Source organism: Sturnus vulgaris, chromosome 2, assembly GCF_052056855.1.
Source record: "Sturnus vulgaris isolate bStuVul1 chromosome 2, bStuVul1.hap1, whole genome shotgun sequence".
NCBI classification, from domain to species: Eukaryota; Metazoa; Chordata; class Aves; order Passeriformes; family Sturnidae; genus Sturnus; species Sturnus vulgaris.
Genome location: NC_142244.1, coordinates 92,797,086 through 92,820,395, shown reverse-complemented (window position 1 = coordinate 92,820,395; position 23,310 = coordinate 92,797,086). Strand labels below are relative to the sequence as shown.

Sequence of the window (23,310 nt, the reverse complement as noted above, 5' to 3'; positions counted from 1 at the left end):
GCTTCCAAAGTTCCTGTTTGCACTCTTTAACTGTCATGGACTGGTAAGAAAACAGAAATACCTTAGATATCAAGACAGAGAAGAGATAAAATGAAGCACAGTTGTTGTCACAGAGCCAAAGTCCACTGATTTTTGAAGAGTGAAGTCTGAACTGGTTATGTTTTAAAAGAATGTTTTGCACTTGCAGGATGAAAGAATCCATCCTGTCAAGATGTTCACCCAGGCAGAATCCATGGAAGCTAAGAGAGGCTGGCTATATGGCACCACCAGGTAAAAAAATTAACTCAGTTCCCCTGGAAACAATAGAAAAGCAGACCAAACGCCCCTGATAAATATGTCCTTTCCCTGAGGGGAAGAAACTGTATGGAAAAAAATGTGCATTCTGGAATTCACCTGAAACACCAGAAAAAATGCTTCAGCTTTTTTCAAACTGTCTAATTAAGAAATATTGTTGCTGTCATCATTATATAACATTTTAAAGCTCCTCATGAAGTTGCAAAACTCTTTTTTCCCTGTGGCACACTGAAACAATAGCTCTAATGATCCCAGCATCCTGTGTCAATATGCATTTGAAGGTGCCCAAAGGTCAGTGACAGAATACAATAGCCATTGTGGGGCTCTGGGAAACGACTATTGTGCCGCAGTGAGCACTTTGAGCCTCTTTAATTGGCAGTCTTGCAAATGCAAAATAACTATGTGAACTAAAGCCCTGTATAACGAACAATTAATATTCCTATGTGGTAGCTTCTAATTTAAATACCTTGGCAAATTTTCATTAGAAAAACCTTTTGCAACTTAGATCGTTTAAGGCACGGAAGCAAAAATATTTGGAATGAAGGAGGTGCATATCCTCACACCCATCTGCACATTATAAAGCAGATAAGTCTGACAGTCATACAGCTTTGTTTACAAGAACGGCTTCCACTCTACAGCGTTAGCCCTGGCATAAATTTCTACTCTTAAGCTACTATCCCTTAGAAAACAGAACTATAATGAACTTGCTGATCTGTCCTTTGTTCTACTTCAATAAAAGGAAAAACAAAGAATTGATTTTTAGCCCCTGCTGAGCAATTTACTAAACTTTTGAAACTAAGATCTGTGGTCTTGATGAGAGAAGATGACTTAATTCAATTGCTATGCCTAGTCAAAACCTGAGTCCTTCAAGTCCTGGCCTTGAGTGAGATACTTAGAGGTGACCTGATACCAAGCACGTTGTGTTTGTGGAGATTAGACAATATGTCCAGCCTCTTCTCCCTTTGAGTCTGGCTCTCAGCCTTCTGGTATCACACAGCTAGACCCTCTGCTGACGCTGCTCAGAGCATTGCAAGCAAAAGAGGGATTGTCAGGCACTGGTAATTTACTGTGATGTCTCTCATGAGAAACAGATTGGGTTTGAACCTTCTGTGATCAGCAGTTCAATGAAACCACTACATACCTTCCTCTGTCTGTAAAATGGCACTAAGTTGATACTCCTCCTTGTGCTGTGGGAATTCCTTAATGACTCTAGTGTTACAAAGCTCTACATTTCTTTGGGAGCAACCAGCCCTTTTCCATGGCTTTAAGATATAAAAAAAAATAAAAAAAGGGAATGGGATATTATTATGCAGTCCCAGTAGTGATTTATTGCAAATGTCCAAGTATTATGAATTCATTTAATATTTAGTGTAATAGCAGCCATCCTTCACAAGAAATTAATATTTATATGTCTATTCAAGACAGTCCTTCAGCAGTTTCACTGTAAATCAATGAAGCATTAATGGGCATAAATGCTGTAGAGAAATCTACACCAATTGTTACAGACTGTGTTGGTTTTGAAAAGAGATAAGAAGTTTACAGGGGACATATCTGATGACTTTCAGAAATGTTTTTGAATTTAAGAAAAGATAGTTTACTTCTTTTTTTCCATTCACAGATGGTTGTTTTATTGTTTTCTAGGAAATCTGTAATCTACCAAAACAGCTGTGTAATTATTGAGTTTTCTTTGTCTAGTAGCTACATTTCCAATTGACTGCAAACTGTGTTTGACATCCCTATCTCCTGAATCTGCCAAGGTCAGACCTTCGCATCTGTGTTGATGGATGGATTCACAGTGTGGACAGCACTTCTCCCATCTCCTGGTAACTGCCCACATGTTTATATGAATTTAAATCATCACCTTTGTGTTGCCCAGGTTTTATTCTAGGACGTTCAGAGTCAAAACTTCCAAACCATTAATTTCAAAAGAATTCAAAGTAAAGCAAAAGAACAAAATTAGCCCTTACAGATAAATTCCAGGCTGATTCTAGTTAAGGAAAAAAACACAAAAACGGTCTGGGAACATAGACAGTATAGACAAGTCAGAACTTTTTCTCTGGCACAGCTGACAGTGGAGGCTCTGTTCCTATGGTGTAGCATGAAGGAACCTCAGAGGAAATCAGTCTCTAGGAGCACAAGGATGGGACGGGCAGCACTTCTGTGACCCTGCAGTGTATCCTTAGGGAAGCTAGCACTTGGACAGGTGCAAGTTCCTCTTGATAAGCCACTGTGAGAATGTTTGGAAAAGTGAATACTGAAGAACTCACGAAGGGTTAGATCAAAATTAAAATCTGAGATATGTAAATGTTGAAATATTTTGCTTCACAGTAATTGGGGATGATTTTTCCCCTCATTAATAACTCACTTGAAGATAATAACTAGCTCTTCTTTCAGCCTCAGAGATGAGATGAGCTTGGAGAGCAGCTACTTCATTGATGACTGAGTGATAACAGAGTCCCCTGTCTGCAAAGCAATAATCATGCCATAATCTAAATACCAATTACATGTACTGGCTATATTAATACAGATGTATTTTTTAAACCACCCAAATACACAGAACATTCTGGTTTAGTTTTGTCTTCCTCTGCAGCTCCTAATACTTAATTTTCCACCTATCCAGGTTCATTAAACAAATGAGGAAACCTTACTGTAGCTGATAGAAAAGCTTCTCCAGTCATTGAAATGAGGTAATTTCTCATGCAACACCAGTTTCATCAATAGATAAGAGAGCCAGAGGGAGAAGAAGAGGTTTCATTTAAAAACGAAGAAAAAAGAAACAAAACTGCTTAAATGCTGCCCTGAGCCCTACGAGGGCTCAAATGCCCTCACAAATCAGGAACTCATCTATCAGTCAGTACCCCCAAAACACCACTTTTATTGCTTGTTTAACTTGGTCAGTGCCTGTTTGAGTAAATATAAGTTAGTGGCTGGAGAACAGTGCATTTTTATTCTGATTCCAACATGGCTTCTGGTGATTGATGAAACAGTAGGTCATATTTTGGATTATGTGTCTGAGGAAAAAACGCTATCTAGTTTTTTAAAATCTGTAAAATTATTTTACTTGAGATTTTGATAATCATTCAAAAAGCCCTGCCAAAACCCCCCAAACCCATATAATCTCAAAGGGAAGCTTCAGGTCTGGAATATCTTTGGATATGTATATATCATGTGAAATTTGCCACTATCTCTCATGAGGCATTGATGACATACTGACAAGACAACGGCAACTATTTACTACAGGATTTCTTCTGATTTTAGAGAAAGACTATTTTGGTATCATATCTTGTATGGGAAAACTTGCCAAAGATTTAGTTTTTAATGGAGACAACTGCTGCTGACCACAAGCCTATTATTATAATCTCAGTGTACATGTTACATGCCAAGAAACAAAAAGGATTTTAGGATCATAGCATCTTTAGCTTTCAAATTCAAATGACAGCAACATGCATACACACGTGCACAAAATATTATATTTTTTTATTATTAATTTGAAGATAGATACTACTAAAAACAGGGGAAAATAAGTAAAATTTCTTGCAAGACCTAACTGGGAATTTTAAATGTTTTGAAAACAAAACTGAGAATAAGAAATTAATGTTCAGGTCCCAATACAGCAAAGCACATAGGCACTTCATCATGTGCTTTTGTAGAACTGAGGCGGATGCAAGGCTCTAGAGACTACAAAAAGAGATAAAGAGGGAATCCAAAAATATATTTCAATATTCAATTTAGATGGAATATTAGATCTTTCAAATACTGGAACAAAGTTAAAGACTAGCTCAAAGTGAAAAAAACCAACAACCAACAACTGAAGAGGAAGCAGAGTCTCAGCTATTGTTAAGCTTCCTGGAGGCTGCAGCACTCAAGAGGCAGAAGGTAAAAGAGACTCTAGCAGTGTTAATGGTGAAGGAGGGACAGATGACTTGCTCCACTGATATTGTAGCAGTTTTAGTGCTACTTTTTCGCAGGAAGGGCTGAAACACAGCACAGGGAGTTGAAAATTACTGCTGTGATGAAGTAGCTCAAAATTGTGTACAGATAAACTGAAATGCAAGAACACCACCAAAGAGGTGATGAAACCATGGGTCTCAAGAAGCCTGTGTGACATTTTCACTTAGTTCCAAGCAGCCACCCTCCCTAGAACTAAGGTGAGATAAATGTGTTTTAGTCCTAATTTTAGTCCACCTTTTCCTTTGAAGTATGGTACACAAAAGAAAGGAGTAGGCCTGATATCCTTGTACATTTGACATTCAGCTTCTTTCTCTGCTCAGCAATCCACTGGATTTCAAGCATCCTACAACGAGGAAGAGAAGTTCAGCTCAAAGCACTGAGATCTCCTCTCTCTGCTCCAGTCTCCTGCCCACCACACTGCCTACATAGAAAGGCATAAAGTATATACTTTGGGCATGCCTGAAAAGCAGAAAACTGACAGGAAATACTGACCTACAAAATCCCTTCCTGAGGAGACAGTACTTGGGAAATTGATTGTTTTTTTCCCATAGTACAGAAGTTAGGGGAACCTAAATGAGATTATCAGGCAAATGGTTGAAACGAAAAAATAGGAAGCACTTTTTCACACAACACATAATTAAATGGAGACTTCATGCACATAGTATTGTGGAAGCCAAAAGTATGAAGAGGTTCAAAAGGGATTAGACAAATTAATGGAGAACAGACCTAGCAAGGGCTATTAAAACAGTGGTATGAATCCAAACTCTGCTTCAGTAAATCCCAACAGGTAAATGAAATAGTACTTAGAGCATACGCAGGGTAACTCCACCTCGCTATAAAGAGACCATAAAAACAGTAACATTCTCAGAATTATTGCTATGGTAAAAAATTCAGGTATTTTGGCAAAAGCTTAGGAAACAGGACGAAACCAGGAATAAGCCCTCCCCTGTACCCTCTCTGCTTTGGGAAATTAGCTGTTCAGAGACTTCCTCAACTGCAAGGGTCTGAGAGAGGGCAAAAGGCAGCCATCAGGATGCAGTGTCAGCCAAGGAAGAGACACAAAGGGCTGGGAATCACAACCCCAGAGCACTTTCACAGCCCTGCGACTGCAATTTGGATTTCTCAGCTCCATCTCTGCTGTGCAAACCACAGATCAAGGGCTGCTGCACTCACACTGCACCAAGGAGCCACAAAAGTACTAGTAACAGGGCTGACAAGGCCCTATTCCTTCTTGGATACCGGTTTGCTTCCTAACCTGACATTGCACTACCTTTGCAGCTACCATGGGGATCTCCTACACTATGATACACTGTGTCTTGAGGACCTAACCTAATGTGAAACCTAGAAATGTTACACCTTTGTTTTAATACAGATCAACTGTGATAGACTAACTGCACTTTCTAGAGAATTGAAGCAAAAGAGCTGGACAGACCATGAGCATTCTTGTGAAACTTTAGGTTCATTTATTCAAACTAGAGGATAATCTATCACAGCTTGACTGGTAGCACAGGATTCTGAAACAAGAAAAAGATGTACACATAAATTAACTGCTAGATGAACTACTTAAAATTAATGTTTCTAAATAAGATGATTTAGACTGCCTGGTTAGCTTGCTGCTCCTAGTCTCTCATAAGGAAGTGAAAACGATTTATTGGTTCTGGGAAGCATTGGCAGCAACACTCACATTTTGCAGAAAGCCAGAGCAACCTCACTCACTGAACACCTGAATGAAAGAGCATCAATGACCTAAGTCACAATGTGCTTCCATATACTTTAGTCTTACATGTAGCTGGCTCTACCCATTCATGAAGGATAGATTTTGTTTCAGACGCAAAGAGTTAAAATTGCTTGGGCTTCCTTTGTAATCTTGTTAAATGACAGGCAAGTGACACTTGTACTTTTATGGAAAGCATAAACATGATGGTAAATGGTTTGGATTAGTGGAGGCCAGCTTGTGCTTTATCCCTGATGTATCTATTCCCGCTTGGTTGATCTTGTTCCAGCAGCTGTGCCACCTCAGGCTGTAATTTCATCACTTCCAACAAACTACATTGTATTGGCTGGCCTGCACTCAGAGGGAAGATTTCTTGTGGAAAAATCAGGTATCACAGGAGGTATATTCTCCTCTCAAAATCAATTCCCCATTGGAAGAAAAAAAAGGCCTGTCAGTGGACAGTGCAAAATTGCCAGAATTTGTGTCTATACTCATTACGGTGAAATAATTCCTTCCAAGGATTAAACAACTTCAAAAAGATGCATTTAGCTGGAATAGGAGTCAGCTGAGACTGACAGAATACATCACACTTGCATGGACTGTGGCTTAGAGAGGACCAAAGCAGAAGCTCCTCTTGCTTGTACTTCTGAAAATTATCTGGGCTTTGCACTGCTGCTGGGGCAGCCTGGACTGAGTGAGGGACAGAAATGAGAGGAGCCCTGAGGGTCCTCAGATGGTCTGACATTTTAGAAGCAGGTCCTCGACACCATCAAAGCCACAAGCACGAAAAGTTTGCTCTCTCTTAAGGCTGACCTCATGTTTTGGCAGCTATCACAGCATCAAATCTGAGCATTCCCCAAAAATTTCTGATTTATTTCATGCATTGAAAACATCAGGCCTTGTCCCTACTCCCTCCTACCATCATGACAGCATATCCCAAACAAAGCAAGTGATATTACTAACACGCTCAGGCTGGTGACTTCTCTTCTAGGTGTAAGAGAAGCTCAGCCTCTGAGCACACAGAGGAGTGCAGGGAGTCACAGGAGCGATTTTCCTACGGGCATCACAGGCCCCACTGGGATGTCTCTTGCACAGGGACAGAACTGTTGTTCTGCACACTGATGTGTGATCAATTACTGAAGTGCATAAGCTTTGCAAGCAAAGCAGCTGAGGTTTCTGTAACCTCCTCTGTCAGCTGTGCTACAGACATTTTCACTCCTATGATATATCCAAGCAGCACTGTGAATTACTCCTAGGACACACTAAGATGGTTGAAGGAGTTTTCTCTCATGAAGATCAACTGATCAAGTATGCTCTTAAAAAAATAAAGAAGAAACCCATAATAATTTTAAAGTACTGCAAAGAAAGTGGCTGTTAGCATCAGAGGAATGACCAAGAATGTAAATGACAATTTCTTTGGTAAAGTCACCAAGGAACTGTCGCTTTCCAAATGCCACAACACTTGGGTTGTAATTACTAGAGAGCTTTGCCATGGCAAAAAGCTTTCTTTCTCAAATCTTGGCAGCACATGTCATAAGAGCATCCTCTCTTCAGCAAAAACGAATACTTCATCTTTTCCCTAGTTTAATCTTTCTTCTGCTTAAAAAATACACGTAACCCCCTCCCCCCTCATTTTCTTCAAATACCCTAAAGAACAAGGTCTTTAGGAATATAAAATTCCTCTTTATTAAATTAAAGTGAAGAGCAAGAAGGATCAGCAATGAGAAACAGAGCTGACAAAAGGGAATAACTAGGGCATTAGCAGGGAAGGGGAGCCAACAGCACTGCAGCTTTTTTTTCACTTTTGTACTAACCCTGGTTTCACTTTGCTATCTTGTCCCTCCATTTTACCTTCCCTTCATTTGTCGGCTTAGCCCTCATCTTTTTCCCTGCCACATGACCTGCAGATATGATCATGTAATGAAATGCAACTGAGTTACACTGATTTAACTAATTACCACTTGTCACGTGTGCTGCCCAAGCCAATGCTCTCCATTGCCTCATTCTATCCCAACTGTGAGACAAAACACGTTTAGCTCCAATGTCAGGTTTAAAGTGATTTGGGTGACCCAAGATGTGTGAGGATATGCTTTATGCCAGAGCTGACAGTAGGGTAATATCAGTGATGCAGTCAGTGAGAAGAATCTCACATAGGCTACACACAGACTCACATCTGTAACCTCAAGTGCTCTCTGAACACAAATTTGTTGCATGTCTGGATTGTGCCATGCAATAAGGCAGTGACATCTGGTTGGTGTTTTCATTTGCAACTACTGCAGAAATAATTACTAATGACAGCACATACATAGCATACCCCTCTTCACTCTGCCAGCTAGTTGACTGATACAGAAGAAGCCCGTGTGACCTGAAATAAATGGTGAAAACTGCCAACCAATGAACAGAAATGGTCAATTTTAATATGTAAGTTAAAAATGCTTCTGTGAAGATGTTGGGCAAATATATTACACATCTGAAAATGATGGAAACTATATAAAGATAAAATCACTACTGCATTGGAACAGAAATGACAGCTTTGTCATTCCATCTCTGAGCCTGCCTACCACAGATGAAGATGAAAAACCCTTTACACAAGTCAGATAACGGTGCAGAACTGCAGGGGTTGATCGACAGACTGGCAGGCTTTCTTATTTTCATTTTAGCAAAACAGAGTGGGCAAACATTAACTTAGAATTGTCCCATCCTCAGTTTGATCCTGGTCGATTGGAATGTCTCTGCCTATAAAGATAACAGAATTAGTAGCCTATCAGTTAAGCAATCACGACTTCTATTCAAGGTCCTGTACTATGATTACTTTGCCATATCTGACAATCTTCCCAGAGCAGAGTAGGCAATATGATGAATAACTTGCATAGATTTGTTCTTTCAATTTCTTCCTGCCAGAACAGCAATGTGTGTTTGAGGAGTCCCTTCCAGTCTCCCTCTTTTTAACTCAGCAGTATTCATGCAAGAATTCCAACTACAGATAACCAGATGCTACCAGTTGCTTTGCAATGTTTTCCAGTTAATGATTTTCTGTCAAACCATGAGGACATTTCAAGTATGTACCATCAGGGCTTGTCTCAGTCCCTGTGCTAGTTAATCTTTCCATTAATTATTTGCTTTGTGAGCTACTGAGTGTACTTCTAAAACCAGCAGTGGGTACTGAGCTGGTTGAGTCCACAAGCAGTGTCCTGGTTTTACCTGGGACAGAGTTAATTTTCTTCATAGTAGCTTGTATGGTGCTATATTTTGGATTTGTGATCACACAACAGTAATAACACACCCTGTTTTAGTTAGCAAACAGCCCTTGCACATTGTTAAGGACTTTTCTGCCTCTCACCCATGCCACCAACAAGGGGGCTTGGGATCCACAAGGAGCTGGGAAGGGAAACAGCCAGGACAGCTGACCCTAAGTGACCTAAGCAACTGAAAGCCTGGGGAAGAGGTAGGAAGTGGGGCACATTCAGGGTGATGGTGTTTGTTATCCCAAGTCACCATTACTGTAACACAGCTGAAGATCTGCGAGCCAGTGAGAAATGGTGAGTGAATTCCTTGTTTTGCTTTACTTGTGCGTGCAGTTTTTGCTTTACCTATTAAAGTGCCTTTATCTCATTCCATGAATTTTCTCACCTTTACTGAATCTTTCCCCCTTCCCACTGGGGCATGGAGCGAGTGAGCAGCTATGTAAGTCTAAGCTGCCTGCCAGGGTTGATCCACAACAGTAGGATTAACAGGGTAAGAATTCATAACAATTTTCCTAAAATGGAGAAGTTATTCCAAATCACCATAATGAAATCTGCAGAGACAAGCATGATATGCAACTGTTAGGAATGATAAATAAAATGCACAGCTGCAATATGAGGAGGGACTGGCCAGCCAGCAGCTCTGCAAAGGGACATAGAAGTTATACTGGGTCACAGACTGGGAGTGAGTCAAGGTGCTGTTGTGAAAAAGACAGGCTTTATCTGTAAACAACTTATATATAAGTAATGGAAAGTGCTTATTCCACCCTAATTTGCACTAACAAGATCTCAGCACAATTCGACTCTGAGACACTGCTCTTTAAGACTCCAGGAAGATGGAGACTGCCCAGAGGAGAGATGACAGTGTAATCAGAGGTCTAGAAAACATTACTGTGAAGAAAGGCTAGGAACTGGGCTCAGTGAGATTGAAATAAGAGAATTCTCAAGGACTAAACACATTATTAGTTCTCTAACATGAAAGGCTGTCAAAACACAGCTGATCAGCAGTTCCATCTGGAGCAAGACATAAAGAAGCAAGATTGAGTTATAACCATAAAAGATTTGTGAGGAATAACAGAATTTTATGACCTGAGGAATATGAAAGGACGGGAATGGATTGTTCAGGGAAGTTGCAGAATTGTTTTAATAGAACAAGAAAAGTTAGACATCTGTGGTGGGTAGTTGGCATCCAGCTGAATTTCTCACAGGTGATGAATGGAAATCCATTCCAGGCTTCGGGGCCACCATCCTTACTACCTCTCCTGTGCCACTGTCTCTGCTGGCCGGTTGTATCTCTCAGCCAGGTTCACTCTATGTCTGCCAACCGGGAGTATCTGGCTTAGATATAAAACCTGTCCAGCAAAGTTTTAAAACTTGGAAAAAAGTTCCTTCTTTTATGTCCTGGTCAAAGTCTAGTTTATGCATTTCCCTTGCCACCGCAGGCACCATTGTGTTGATAGGATCTGCCTGCCTGACTTCCTCCATTTTTTGTCTCAAAACCAAAGATACGAAAAATAACATGACTTTGTACAGGAGGGAATAGAGATCTCTTGAGCTCATTAAAAAGCCACCTAGTTCCATTTAAAAATATACTAGTTCTGGACTGATCATGAATTGGGACAAAAAACTACAGCACAGGAAGTCTACTTTACGGCAAAATACGTTGGCCATGGACTCACATTAAATTACTTCTTCTCTCCCTAAGGCATCTGGTGATGAAGCCCAATGCCAGTCTGCTTCTAGTGTGCTGAATACAGTGATCTGGCTCTAAAGGTTAGTATTTCAGCTTCTGTAGTCTTAACTTACAGAAGCATGTCAGTGAATATGAACCAAACAAAATATATGCAAAAAAAGGCAAAGCAACAGGTTGAGTTCTGCCTTTATAATAACTGCATTTTAGAATGCTGACTGCTTGACACACTATGCTAATTGATTACAGGCAGCCTGCAGATGTAGTGTCAGAAAAGTGACTTTTGCACGGTGTACTTTTTGAATTCTTGAGACTGATCTTTTCTCCAGAGGGCAAAATAGTTACATTTTTTTTCAGTCTTTCAGAGACAAACACTGACTCCATGTCTTCATTTGGTCTGAAGGGAATTACTAGATGTTTGAGACATTCAGTCGAAAAAAATAACAACCCGGACTGACTCTAAAGTGGGTTTACCATTTGGCAAAAGAAAGGCTAAGGGCTTGTAAATTTTTATGCTGCTTCTGCAATATGAATAATAAACAAAAGTGTACAAAATAAGATAAATGTCTCTTTGCTATAGCTTGGTTATGCCCTCAAGTCACATAACAAAAATAGAAACATGCCACAGATATTTGTTGACTGTTTTAACATGCTATTCCTACAGTATTGATGTTTTGTCAGAAACTGTAATTTCCTTCAGTTTACGTAATTCTTTTAGCAGAGCTTGCTGAAAGATTTCTGCATTGATTGTAGATATTTCAACCCACCTAGGAAAAAGAAACATGGGCACTGAAAAGTTGATTAGATACAATTTTCACAGGAAAGTTCAGGCTTTGTCTCCATAAAAAAAACTGCATTGGCACCTTAAATTCTTGTAGCTCAGTGAGTAATCTCTGTTGCCTCTTGTTGGTTTAAGACTTACTGGCTTGTGAATTCACAGTTGGAAAACCACTGAAGAAAACAAATGAGTCCTGAATGTGTGGGATGCCAAGATGCCACCAACTCTGACACACTGCAAGTTGTTTCATTGTTTTCAAGATATCCAGCTTCCTACTCTGTTTTTCTGCTGGAATGGTTTCATCCTGTACATCTTCCTTCCTGGGAGTGGTGCGGTAGTGTCAGCTTATGCCAGCTCTGTTTGTTACTGCTTCAGGCAGAAAGGAGAACTACGGGAACAGGAGGAGCATTCACACTCTGGGATTTTTAACCCATGCACGGGACTGGGAGCCTGATGTCACGAGGGAATGAGAGATCAAAACATGCTCTTCAGGAACAAGGCAGGAAGAGGGCAGAAGCCGTGAGAGGATGCTCAGCTGCAGAGCTGTGTGGTCTGGAGTGGGGATTGGCCCCTATGATCCCGGAGCAGGCGGAATGTGTCAATGTCTCCCATTGATAGCACAAGAGAGCTTACATTTCACCCGACTAATCCAAGGACGTACTTGCCATCCCCACCCACAGCCCGGCCCCATCCAGCCATCTGGTCTTGCATGATTTCTTCTGCAGGCAGGGGAATGCCATGGGAACGCCAGTGTCGGGATGCTCACACACAGACACACACTTGCGCACACATACGCCTCCAGCCTTCTGCTTCCAGTGCTCCCTTGCATGCTCTTTCTTTTGTCAGTTCTACTTTCTTCCTCAAGCCATGCTAAGGATTTAGCAAAAGCTCGTGGGTCTTCTGTGCTATAAAATTAGGTCTCTACAGGTGCCAGGAGAATTCTGTGCCTTGGCATCCAAACAGCTTCATCACCAGTTAGCAGATAAACTGAATTTCCTCTTGAAGTTAAAGCACTCTCCATCTTCTCTTCCCCGGGATCCGCTTCCCCTCAAGGCTGTAGAATGCAGCACAGAACCACTCAAAAGAGTGTTAGAGAAATCCACTGTGGACACTTGAGAAATCCTGTGACAGCACTGTGAGGCAGATAAGCAGAGGCGGGGGGAGAGAAGAGAAAAAAGGAATAGCTTTCGGAGACTGCTTGGCAGCAAAGCCAGCGCTTGAAATATCTGTGGGGAGTTTGAAAGCATTTCCTAACATCAAAAACGTGAAGAAGAAAAAGAAATTTTGATCAATGACTTATTGCCCTTGATCTAAGCAAAAGAATCCTAGCCAGTCAGAAATAACAGAAATCTGTTTTATTGTAAAGCTTAAGTTTTCTATGTTTTGACAGCTGGGGCTCATGCTTTTGGCTGGGTAATTTGCCAGCCTTAAAATATTCATCACTGAGTTTCCAGGTTTTTGTCCTTTCAAACCGAGCTCTAACGATGAAGGAGAAGGTGCTGGAGAGATTTTAAGCATGCATTTTCTGCCCTAAAACAGAACTTTGTGGCCTGAGTTCACATGACCAGAAAAAGAGATTTCTGGTGAATCACTTGCTGGTCACTGAGCCAAGATTCACTTTCTGGAGCATGGGAAGCAGTGGCTCATTTGTGATGAAGACAGCCCCCTTGCCTTTGTTGAGAGGAAATGGATTAACAGTATGTATTCTGTGCACAAATCTTGAGAGAACTGAACTAAAATATTCCAGACTAAAACATCCTTACCAAGAAAGAAACTGGAACATGTTACACTGCAAATCATAGCTTATTCTGAAAATGATCAATGAAATACTGGTGTTGGTGGCTCCTGGATCAACTCAGAAGTCTTACAGAGTACTCAGGAAAATTAGTGTCACAGAATTTATTCTTTTTGATGCAAACCTCTGGATTACTGTTCCAGTGTTGCTCCCTCTTAATGCATCCTACACTTATTCTAAGAATTCAAGTCAGGCTTTTCTGGTCTGGTGCAATTTTTTTATTGTTATGCCTTGCACTGCTTTCATTTAATCACTTGGTTGTTATCCCATTTCACACTCGTGCAACTTAGTTGCTTTCTTAGTTGAACATAAGGGAAATATTTTTCCCAAATTGAAAAATGTTAAATAATTTCGTATCTCCTAGCAAGACTGAATTCCTCTTCCAGAAACTCAGGGTCAGCCTTATTGACTTGGTAGATGAAAAACCTGCTTGCATCAACTCTGTCTTTACCTTCATCTACTTGTCACAGGTGACCACTATTTTTGTCAAATCATTTTGTATCTACAAAGTGCTTGCAAGTGCTCAACACTTCACTTTTGAGACTGACCTTTCATTTTCTGGATAAGGAATTAACATTTCTTTGGGGATATGAAGTGATAACAATTCCCTTTCACTCAGTAACAAATTAACATGAGAAGAAGTTGCAATGCAGAGACTAACACTTTAGTAAGTAAAAACTGAAAGTGCATAACTGTGTAGGATCTGGTTCTTCAGGCAGTTTCAGGCTGACCATCTGAGAGCTTAATTGGACAGCTGTAGTGTGAACTAAGGTCAAAGAGCATCTCAAGAGTTTATGAAGCCAAATTTCTAAAAGGCCTTTGATTTAGTCTCCGACACTACATAAAGCCAGGGTGGGTGACTAAGTGTACAGGCAGGAAGCCTGCACTGATGCTGGGATGCTGCTGGGAAGGACTGGGCACAAGGCTGCAATTTAGGAGAAGGAAGAGAAAGGCACTGACAGAAAGGGGGAGTGGTGGAGAGGGAAGTCTCTCTAGTCATATCTATTCTGGCATAAAAACCAAGGTCAGGATTTAGCAACAAATCTATGTCTGCGTCTATTAAACTTTGTGGATTTGGCTTATATCAACTTCCTGCTCTACTCTGCACTGGTGCAGCCTCACCTCAAATCCTGTGTGCACTTTTAGGCCCACAATATAAGAAACATATAAAGCTATTAGAGAGCATCCAAAGAAAGGTTATGAAGATGGTGAAGAGCCTTGAGGGGAAGTCATGTGAGGAGCTTCTGAGGTAACTTAGCTCATCCTAGAGAATGAGAAGGAACCTCACAACAATCTACAACTTCCTCATGAGGAGCAGTCCAGGGGCAGGCACTGATCTCTTCTCTCTGGAGCCCAGCGACAGGACCTGAGGCAATGGCCCGAAGCTGTGCCAGGGGAGGTCTAGGTTGAATAGCAGGAAAAGGTTTTTCACTCAGAGGGTGGCTGGGCACTGGAACAGGCTCCCCAGGGAAGTGGTCACAGCACGAGCCTGACAGAGTTCAAGAAGCATTTGGACAATGCTCCCTGGGCACAGGGTGTGCTTCTTGGGGTTGCCCTGTGCAGGGCCAGGAGTTGAACTTGATGATCCTTGTAGGTCCCTTCCAACTCAGGATATTTTATGATTCTATGAACTAGCACTCTCCCAGGACAACACAGGAGCATGGTTTGTGCCACACCATTTACTAGGACTGTTCTTGATGAGCAGTCTGGATGTAGCCATCCTACTTTGGGCAGAAAAAAAAAAGCTTAGAAGCATGGATACAAGTCATGCAGGGATATTTGCAGGGCCAGAAAATAGGCCTTGGCTTGTTCTGTTTTGAAATGTAGTTCTCACATCAGCATCATGCCAAACATACTGTATCATTTGAGGAATGCATTTATTTTGAGCAGGACTGATACTTGAGAAAGTGAGTGACATTGGTGAAAACAGACAGATGTTTACTGATTCAGTCTTCACATGCAAAACTCTTGGTGTGTGTTCAAAGTCATCTTCTGCAGATGTATCTCATCTTAACATCAGGAAACAGCAGCCTAGTGTATTTTCCCATTTGATGTGACCTGTTAATCTAGATCCTCTATATATTCCAGGGACACAGTTCCTAAATTTAAAGCTGCAAACAGACTTGTTCTCTCAGCATCCTTGTAAGAAATGTTTAATTTTACATTGCCAGTTTTCAAATATTTCAATACACTCTGGCTAGGTAAAACAGTAAGGAATTGCTGTAACACAGTGATGAATTAATGACTTGCTTGATAGTGCAAGCTCTTATTTTCCTCTCTGTCAGCTCTTGGGCCAGACATTTTGGAAGAGTTTAATCAAAATCCTCATCAAAAGCCAAATGAGTGGATTTTAAAGAAAGTTTAATTACAGTGGTCAAACCACCCAGCATGATTTGCTTGATTTAATTAACATAATGAGAAGCTCATTTAATGAGAAATGCATTAATTCATTCAAACAAGTGGTTTTATCAGTGGTATTAAGCATCAGCCCAGATTATGTACAGCAGAAACTATTATAGCAAAAATTGAGCAAGGTCAAAGCAGTAGTCATACCATAATTACAAGCTCTCAACTGTAATCTACCAGTTGAATTTGGGTAGTATTTACCCTGCCCAAAAAAGCAGGATCCCTATTTTAAAAAGCCCCCAAACCATACAGTTTTGCTCCAATTCCACAGCTGAGATCTCCATCTCTTTCTTTCAGATGTTCAGAAGATTTCGGAACTGGGACTGAATCTTTTGACTTTCAGATGGCTACACATGCAGATATTAGTAACAAATGACAAAGAGCTCAAATGAACCCTGCTACCACTCCACACCCTTAAAGGAAATGGATGCTGTCCATTTGCCCTTTTTTAAAATCTCTCTCCTGATGCTGTGATGTCTTAGGGATGCTCCTATCCCTAACCTGGCATAGAGTGACTCTGGGGAAAAAATAGTATTTCAACTTTATTTCAACTTCCTTGTTTCAGGACCCCTTCCTGTGGGCTTTGCACAGCACCCTTCACCTGGATCCCACTGGCACCCCCTCTCTGGTGCTCCATCTCCCAGCAGCTGCCAGTGCTCTCCTCTCTCCTATGCTGCCCTGACCATGGTTACCTCTTCGACTTCTGCTGTGCTCCCTCACCTTTACTCAGGCCACTTGTTATTCCTGCAGTGTCTATGCTGCCCCTGTGGGAGCTGCCTTTCCTGCTGCTTCCTACTGTGCCCGTACAGCACTGAAACTTCTTTTGATTTTCAAGTGCTCTACTTCTCAGCCTGCCTGACTGCCAGAGTACTTTCCAAGTACTGTTTCACTGTGGACTTAAGCACTGTCTCTGGCACAGTTTTACATCAGCTACCATCAGCAGCTGGTAAAGGAGACCACGCTCAAAACTGTTCTCTAAGCTGACAGGAGGCTGGTCAAGGAGCTGAGACGTGGAGAACAAGCCCAGTTGCTGATGGCATCCCCCAGGATTAGATGCATACCAACAAGTGAAGACTGGCATGGAGACAAAATCTTACCTTCTGATTAAGTCAGTAAGATACTATTATTAGGGTACCTAAATGAATGTAAGTACCAAGGTTCACCTGCAGCTTTGGAAATTTGGATGAAGATCTTCAAGAGATAAGCTGAAGCAGAGAACTAAAGATGTCAAAAAATAGACCTAAGGATTTATTTGCTATATTAATAGAAAATGCACAAGAAAATAATTCATGCTGATCTGAAAACCATAATCCTTAGAATTATTTCTGCCAGTTGCCTTTAAACCACAAGGAAATGAGTAAAAGTTGGAATTGTAGTCCCTTGATTTTAGAGAAATCTTGGGATTTGCCCATATGTGGCTGCTGCACACCAACAGGAACCTGTGATATTGGCATATAAACGTCTGCACAGAAGAAAGCACTAGCAGTGATGACTGCACCATACACTCAGCAAGGCTATTCCTGAGGTGAAGTCCATTCCTTCTTGGAACAAGCAACACAAACAGCATACACGGACTCACTGCAGAAGCTGCCCCTCAGTGTCACATTTAGTATCCCTGAGTGGAATCGACATGGGAAATCATAAAATATAAATTTTTAGAAGATTCTATCTTAAAACACTTTCCCCACTATCTCCCAGCCCAGCCTTCACGCAGACAATCAACATTACTAATGTTATAATCTGAAGAAAATTCCCCAAGGACAAATATATCTCACCATACTAGAGTGATAAACGCAAAAATTGCTATTTATCTCCACAGCCCTCAAAAGAACCATGAAAAACAATGGATCCTCGTCATGTCTATCCCTGAATGCAAACTACTTCTTATGTACTATGTGCCCTCTGTACCACAGTGAACTCACACTGACAATTCCTGCATGAAAGAAAACCATGGTTAATAACAAGAAAATGTCTCCTAAACCAGTTATTCTCTGATCATTTAGCCTTTTTCCTCAATGATATCCTACAAAAGACACTGGAAAGACTAAGCCAAGATTAAAGTTAACAATTTCACGGGACACCAAAAATTGTTGATTATAACAACAGCACTAATTTTATGGCACATTACAATTTACATCACATATGACTTGCTAATCCCAGTTTCTCAGGAGATAATTACCTGTGCATTTCTTCCATCCTGTGTTCAGTAGAGCTGAAGACCTTATTACCTCTCCACTTACTAACTTCCCCTCTGTTCCTTTCATCTCAAAATACCTGACTGATTAATATAATGAAATTGAACTCAGAAAAAATTGCTTCTTATCTTTACTTATCTGGCAGCTTGCTAGCTATGTCCCTCCTTCTGTTTTTTGCTCCTCAATCTTGTCTGATTTTTTTCCTATTACGTGTACTGATAACAGATACTGCTTTTCTCCACTGATATTCCCTCTGAGTGTTATGACACTTTCCTATTTACCAAAAAACCTGCCCAAACACCTTCACTTTGAAAATATAAAGCCCTGTTACAGATACGGTTCCAGTTCTGACTCACAGATGCCTTTCTGAATAGTTATATGGCTTTCATTCTGGCATTATCCAAGCTCAAAATTGCTTCAAAGAAATATTTGGGCTTAGCAAAGAGTAAGAACACAACTTATCTGGCCAAACATCAGTCATTATTTCTGAAAGGAAAGGAAACATTGCTAATTTAGATCTTTCTAAAATGAAAGTGAACTGTAACATGGACAAGATTCAGGAATATGTTGTTCAGCCAGGGCAGTTATGTATTTCCCAACAGAGTCAGAAACTGCAATTTTTACTGTGACTTCTCTCTGATACTTCCCAGATAGTGGACTGGTCTTTGGCAACACCCATTGCAATGATGTTGTATATTATTTCCTTCTCCCCTTCATGCATGGACTTCAAAAACCTCTTAAATTTACTTCTCTGCATCCCAATTCCATAACTTTAAACTGTAATAGCTTGGGAAAGATTAACCAATATCTTAGGACGGTGCTTGATATAATTTTGCCTACAGACTTTCAGTGTGCAGTACCACGTGAATTAAAATATATGGACCTATCACTTAATGCATTTTAGGAAGTAATAAATAAGCCAGTACACAATGCTCTGAGGCAGCGTGCAGCTCTACCACCTCCTGCCAAATATTATTCCTTTCCTTGGACTTGCAGAAGTAGCACGTGTTGTTCTGTTTCCACCACATGCAGTCCTTGATGCACATCTGAGAGCTGTTCCTTGTAAGCAATGTCACATCCAGGGCAGAATTTCTACCCTTCTTCTTTCAGCAAAACACATTCAAAGGAAATTCAAGACAGGATTGAGGAAAGAATTTTAAAACTTGTATTCCTCATTTTGTGCAACTGGGGGTTATCTGTGGCCCTGAGGACACATGAGATCTGCCACCTCAGTATTACCATGTACAAAGAAACTGTTTACTCCTTATGTGTCCGTCACCATGGAAAAGCTCAGGGAACATATGGAAAGGATTTTTTTAGGTTCAAAGGAAAAGCAGGCCCCCACATCTCTTCCTCCTACTCAGATACAAACCAGGATCTTGCTTTGCTAGCCAGTACAGAGATAATCTTCAGTATTGATATATGAGAGCCGCTGACACAATGTAAACATTTGGCAAAAGCTAAGTATTTGTCAAGAACCTAAAAGGCAAGGTACTTAAAGCAGTTCTCCTCGCTGGCTTTCCCTAGCAAGGTTGCTAGGGAACACGTACCTAGCTATTGGTCCCACTGCTGGTTCCTAAGAGATTGACCCTACAGTACACTGTACCTACATCCCAGCGAGCAGTACCCAATTACCTTCTCTTTCGGCTGTGCCACTGCAATGAATGTTTCCTGAAGAAACTGAGATGTTTCTGGAAGAGCAAAACAGCTCCTACCAGTCACGAGCCAATGTTTTATTGTGGCTGGTGCCACCATCAGCCTCTTTGCCGTAGGGAGGCAGATGGATTCTGACTTGGCCATCCGGTTCTGATGGCCAAGAGCCCGCTACAACATCCCCTGCACCACTGTGTATGTGCAGATGTCGGTGCCGATCACTGGGAGAAACAGACAAATTCAGCCCGTTCAACCTCGTTTCCCATGCGCGAGCACGAGGATGGTTGTGGGGGGAAAGATGAAGTGTGGAAATAGTGTGAGATGAGGATGTCCAAGCCGTCTGGCGATGGAAACCAGTTTTCGCAGGGTGCCTCCTCAAGAGCCCTGTGGGAGGGCGATGCGGCAGGAGCACGAGGCACAGCACAGGCACAGCACAGGCACAGCACAGGCACAGCATAGGCACAGCACAGGCACAGCACAGGCACAGCACAGGCACAGCACAGGCACAGCAGAGGCGCGGCGGCCCTTACCTTCTCGTTCTTTCTCTCCTCGGGTTTGGCGGCAGGCCCGGGCGCGGCGGGGCCGCCCAGGGGCCCGGCGCCCACGTCCCCGTTGAGGTGCGCGGCGCTGACGTTGGGCGGGGTGATGGCGGCGGCGGCGGAGGTGAGCGGGATGAGGGGCCGGGCCCCCGGCGTGGGCGGCTGGTGGCCGTGCTGCGGGGACACGGCGGGGTGAGGCCGGATGGCCGCGGCGGGCAGGCGGGAGGGCGAGCTGGGCGTCCGCAGAGGCGAGACCGTGGCCGTGGGTCGCTCTGGGGCCGGCACTGCTGGGTGCGCTGCGGGAGGAGCACAGAGCACAGGGTTAAATTCCCCTCGCACTGCCTCGATGGGCCCTTCAGTGCCCATGGCTCACTGGGTCAGAGCACGGTGTCAAGGACACCGCGAGTTCCGTCTCTTTAAGGACCATCCACTTGAGGAGTTGGCTTCGATGATCCCTGTGAGTCCCTTCCAACTCAGAATGTTCTGTGATTCTGTCTGTGAAGGTGCCAAGGGCCCGATGGGGACATAAGCTCTGAGCCTTTGCCCAGGATATCTCACCCCACAAGTGTTTTTGGCTAATTCTCCTCCTGGCTGCAAAGCCGTGTCCGAAGTCACCAAAATTGGCTTGTTCTCCCCAGTGATGCTACTGGGGAATGGCATTCACTATCCCTGCCTATGTCTGGAAATAAATACCTAACCTGTTGCCTTTTAAAATACATTATCTGGTTCCAGCTGAGCTGTTTTCTGCATTCCCAGGCCCCCGTACTAATGTGATCGGTTCTGGAGCAGTGCAACACGCACCGAAGGGGTTAGCCCAGATGATCCACGCTGACCCTGCAGACAGCAATTACAAAAGGAGGTCTCTTGTTTCAGCCCTAACAAAATGATCAACATCACATCACTGTGCTCCACAGGATAAATTAAGCAGAAATCCACTGGAGGATTTCTGAGCTCAGCCTCCTCTCTGCCAGCAAAGTCCCTGAGGGACTGTGCAGTGCCTTTTAGTCTGGCTGCTCCTGCAAAGCAAACCCTGCTTGCAAGCAGTGGGAACCGTGAATTAGAGCTCCCCCATTTAACGGTGACTGTGACACACTGATGAGGTCAGCTCCCCAGGGATTCCAGAGCCTGTTGCATGATTCAGGATGCAAAACATGTGACAAAGCTCTGGGTCCATTTCCACAATAAAGTTGTCTGTGATTTCCAGCTTTGGTTGATTGCTTAGGTGTTACCTAAATACAGCTCCACTTCAAATATGTACAGCTTAGAAGCCGAGTCCATACTCAGACATTCCCTCACATAAATGATTCAGTAATAGGACTGTCTGGAAAATGCCCATTTCTTAAATGATTTTAAGGTTTCATAATTTCGTTTAGTTCTATCTCAGTGCAAAATTTGAACCTCTGAACATTTTTCTGAGCAAAACATGCTCACTCACCCCACAATAGCCTCTATTTTGGTCAGGTTATTCACCTGGGATGTGAAAACATACAAAGTGATCATTGCACTGTTCTCTAATATGGAGAAGAACTCTGGAAAGCCATCAATTCCCTTAGCAACATGAGCCAGTACAGCTCATGGTTGGTCTGGTTGAACTACACCCATTCGTGAGAAAAAACTGAGTCCAGCAAATCAGGTTTGCTTTGATCAATATACATTTTACTGGAAAATTTCTGACCTACTTTGATCTGTCATTTTCTGACAAATTCATCTGAAGGACGAACTTTTATGCAGCTGGACTTCACTCAATCTATAACTAAACAACAGTGCTAGAACAAAAACCACTAGTTTCTATTCCTATGGTTATCAGTGGCACCCATTAGCAGGTATTAGATTGACAGAGTGCCGTTAATCATACTCACTACACCAGCTGAGCACTCCTGCCAGGAGGGAATTTCATCTCCCAGCCTTCTGCTCTATTATCTGATGTGATACTGAACATGATGGGCCAGTCATCATCAGATTAGCACTTCCAAAGTTTATGATTCTCGCTCACAGTAGCTCCTTAACTCTATATCATCTTTTTTCACTAACATTTATAGTAAATCAGCTATGCTGTCTTTAGTCAGTCTGTGACTTGATACCATTTTACCATGTACCACGAGGAAGGCCTTAAAAGTTGTTATTCCAGACACCTTCAAGACTATTTTCACAATTAGTTATAGTACTCCTTCCCCTCCCAGGACTACTAAGAACATGCACTGAAAGTCCAATTCACTTCCAGAAAGCAAGGTACCCACTACTTATATGCAAGTGATTCCCTCCTGATTTTCCCATTTGGAACCTGATGAGCAACGTTGCTATGAGAAATATAATTTTTTTGGGATGGCTAAGCTTGTAGCATCTAGGTTTTGAACTGCTGTTTTAGGGAGCAATGGCTTTCCTAAGTTTAGAGAGAAAGCATACAAATAGAATTTCTCTGCATGTACCTGGATGCAGAACACTGATTTGATAATCATATTAGGTACATCACCTCTTTCATGTAGGACTTGGTGTTTCCAGACACAAAGGAAACATAAAACATGAGAAACAGTAATAAAAATGGCCTGACAAAAATGAACTCTGAGCACATTTTATTCTGTAGATTCATCTGCTTACTGTTACAATGTATGCCTTTGCTCTGGGATCTCGATCTGGACTGTGCTACATCAAACATGTTATTAATTAGCAATGATCACTGAAGGCTATTTTTGTTCTACACCACTCATATTTCGTTTTGGGTGTATTTCTACATTAGTGGCCTTGTAGAAAATTGATTTGTTATTCATGTATATTGCAAGCCAATAGAAACGTGATTTGAATACTGTGCCAGCTTGCCTCTCTTGGAAAGCTTTTCCAAAAGTCAGTGCATTGACCTGTCCTGCAGGGGCTCTGGTCCATAGGATGCTGGTGAGGACAGGCATTATGGAGGCAACTATTGATAATAATGAAATCTTCCTTTATTTATCCTGACAAAGGTTTACTTAATTAAAGCAACAATTTCATGAACCTTCTGGAAAGATTGGAAAATTCTCTGCTTAGGAGGTTTTGGAACAACTCTGTGGTCCCTGGATCAC

The 23,310-nt window shown here is 41.9% G+C and overlaps 1 protein-coding gene across 1 annotated transcript in view; it reads right to left on the bottom strand.

The window, feature by feature from the left end:
* Positions 1–23,310, bottom strand: part of SH3RF3 (SH3 domain containing ring finger 3) — a 244,115-nt gene that overhangs the window by 14,713 nt on the left and 206,092 nt on the right. Inside the window, exon 8 of the mRNA XM_014885074.2 lies at positions 20,249–20,553. Coding sequence (XP_014740560.1) covers positions 20,249–20,553 — 305 coding nt within the window. The remainder of the gene's footprint in view (positions 1–20,248; positions 20,554–23,310) is intronic.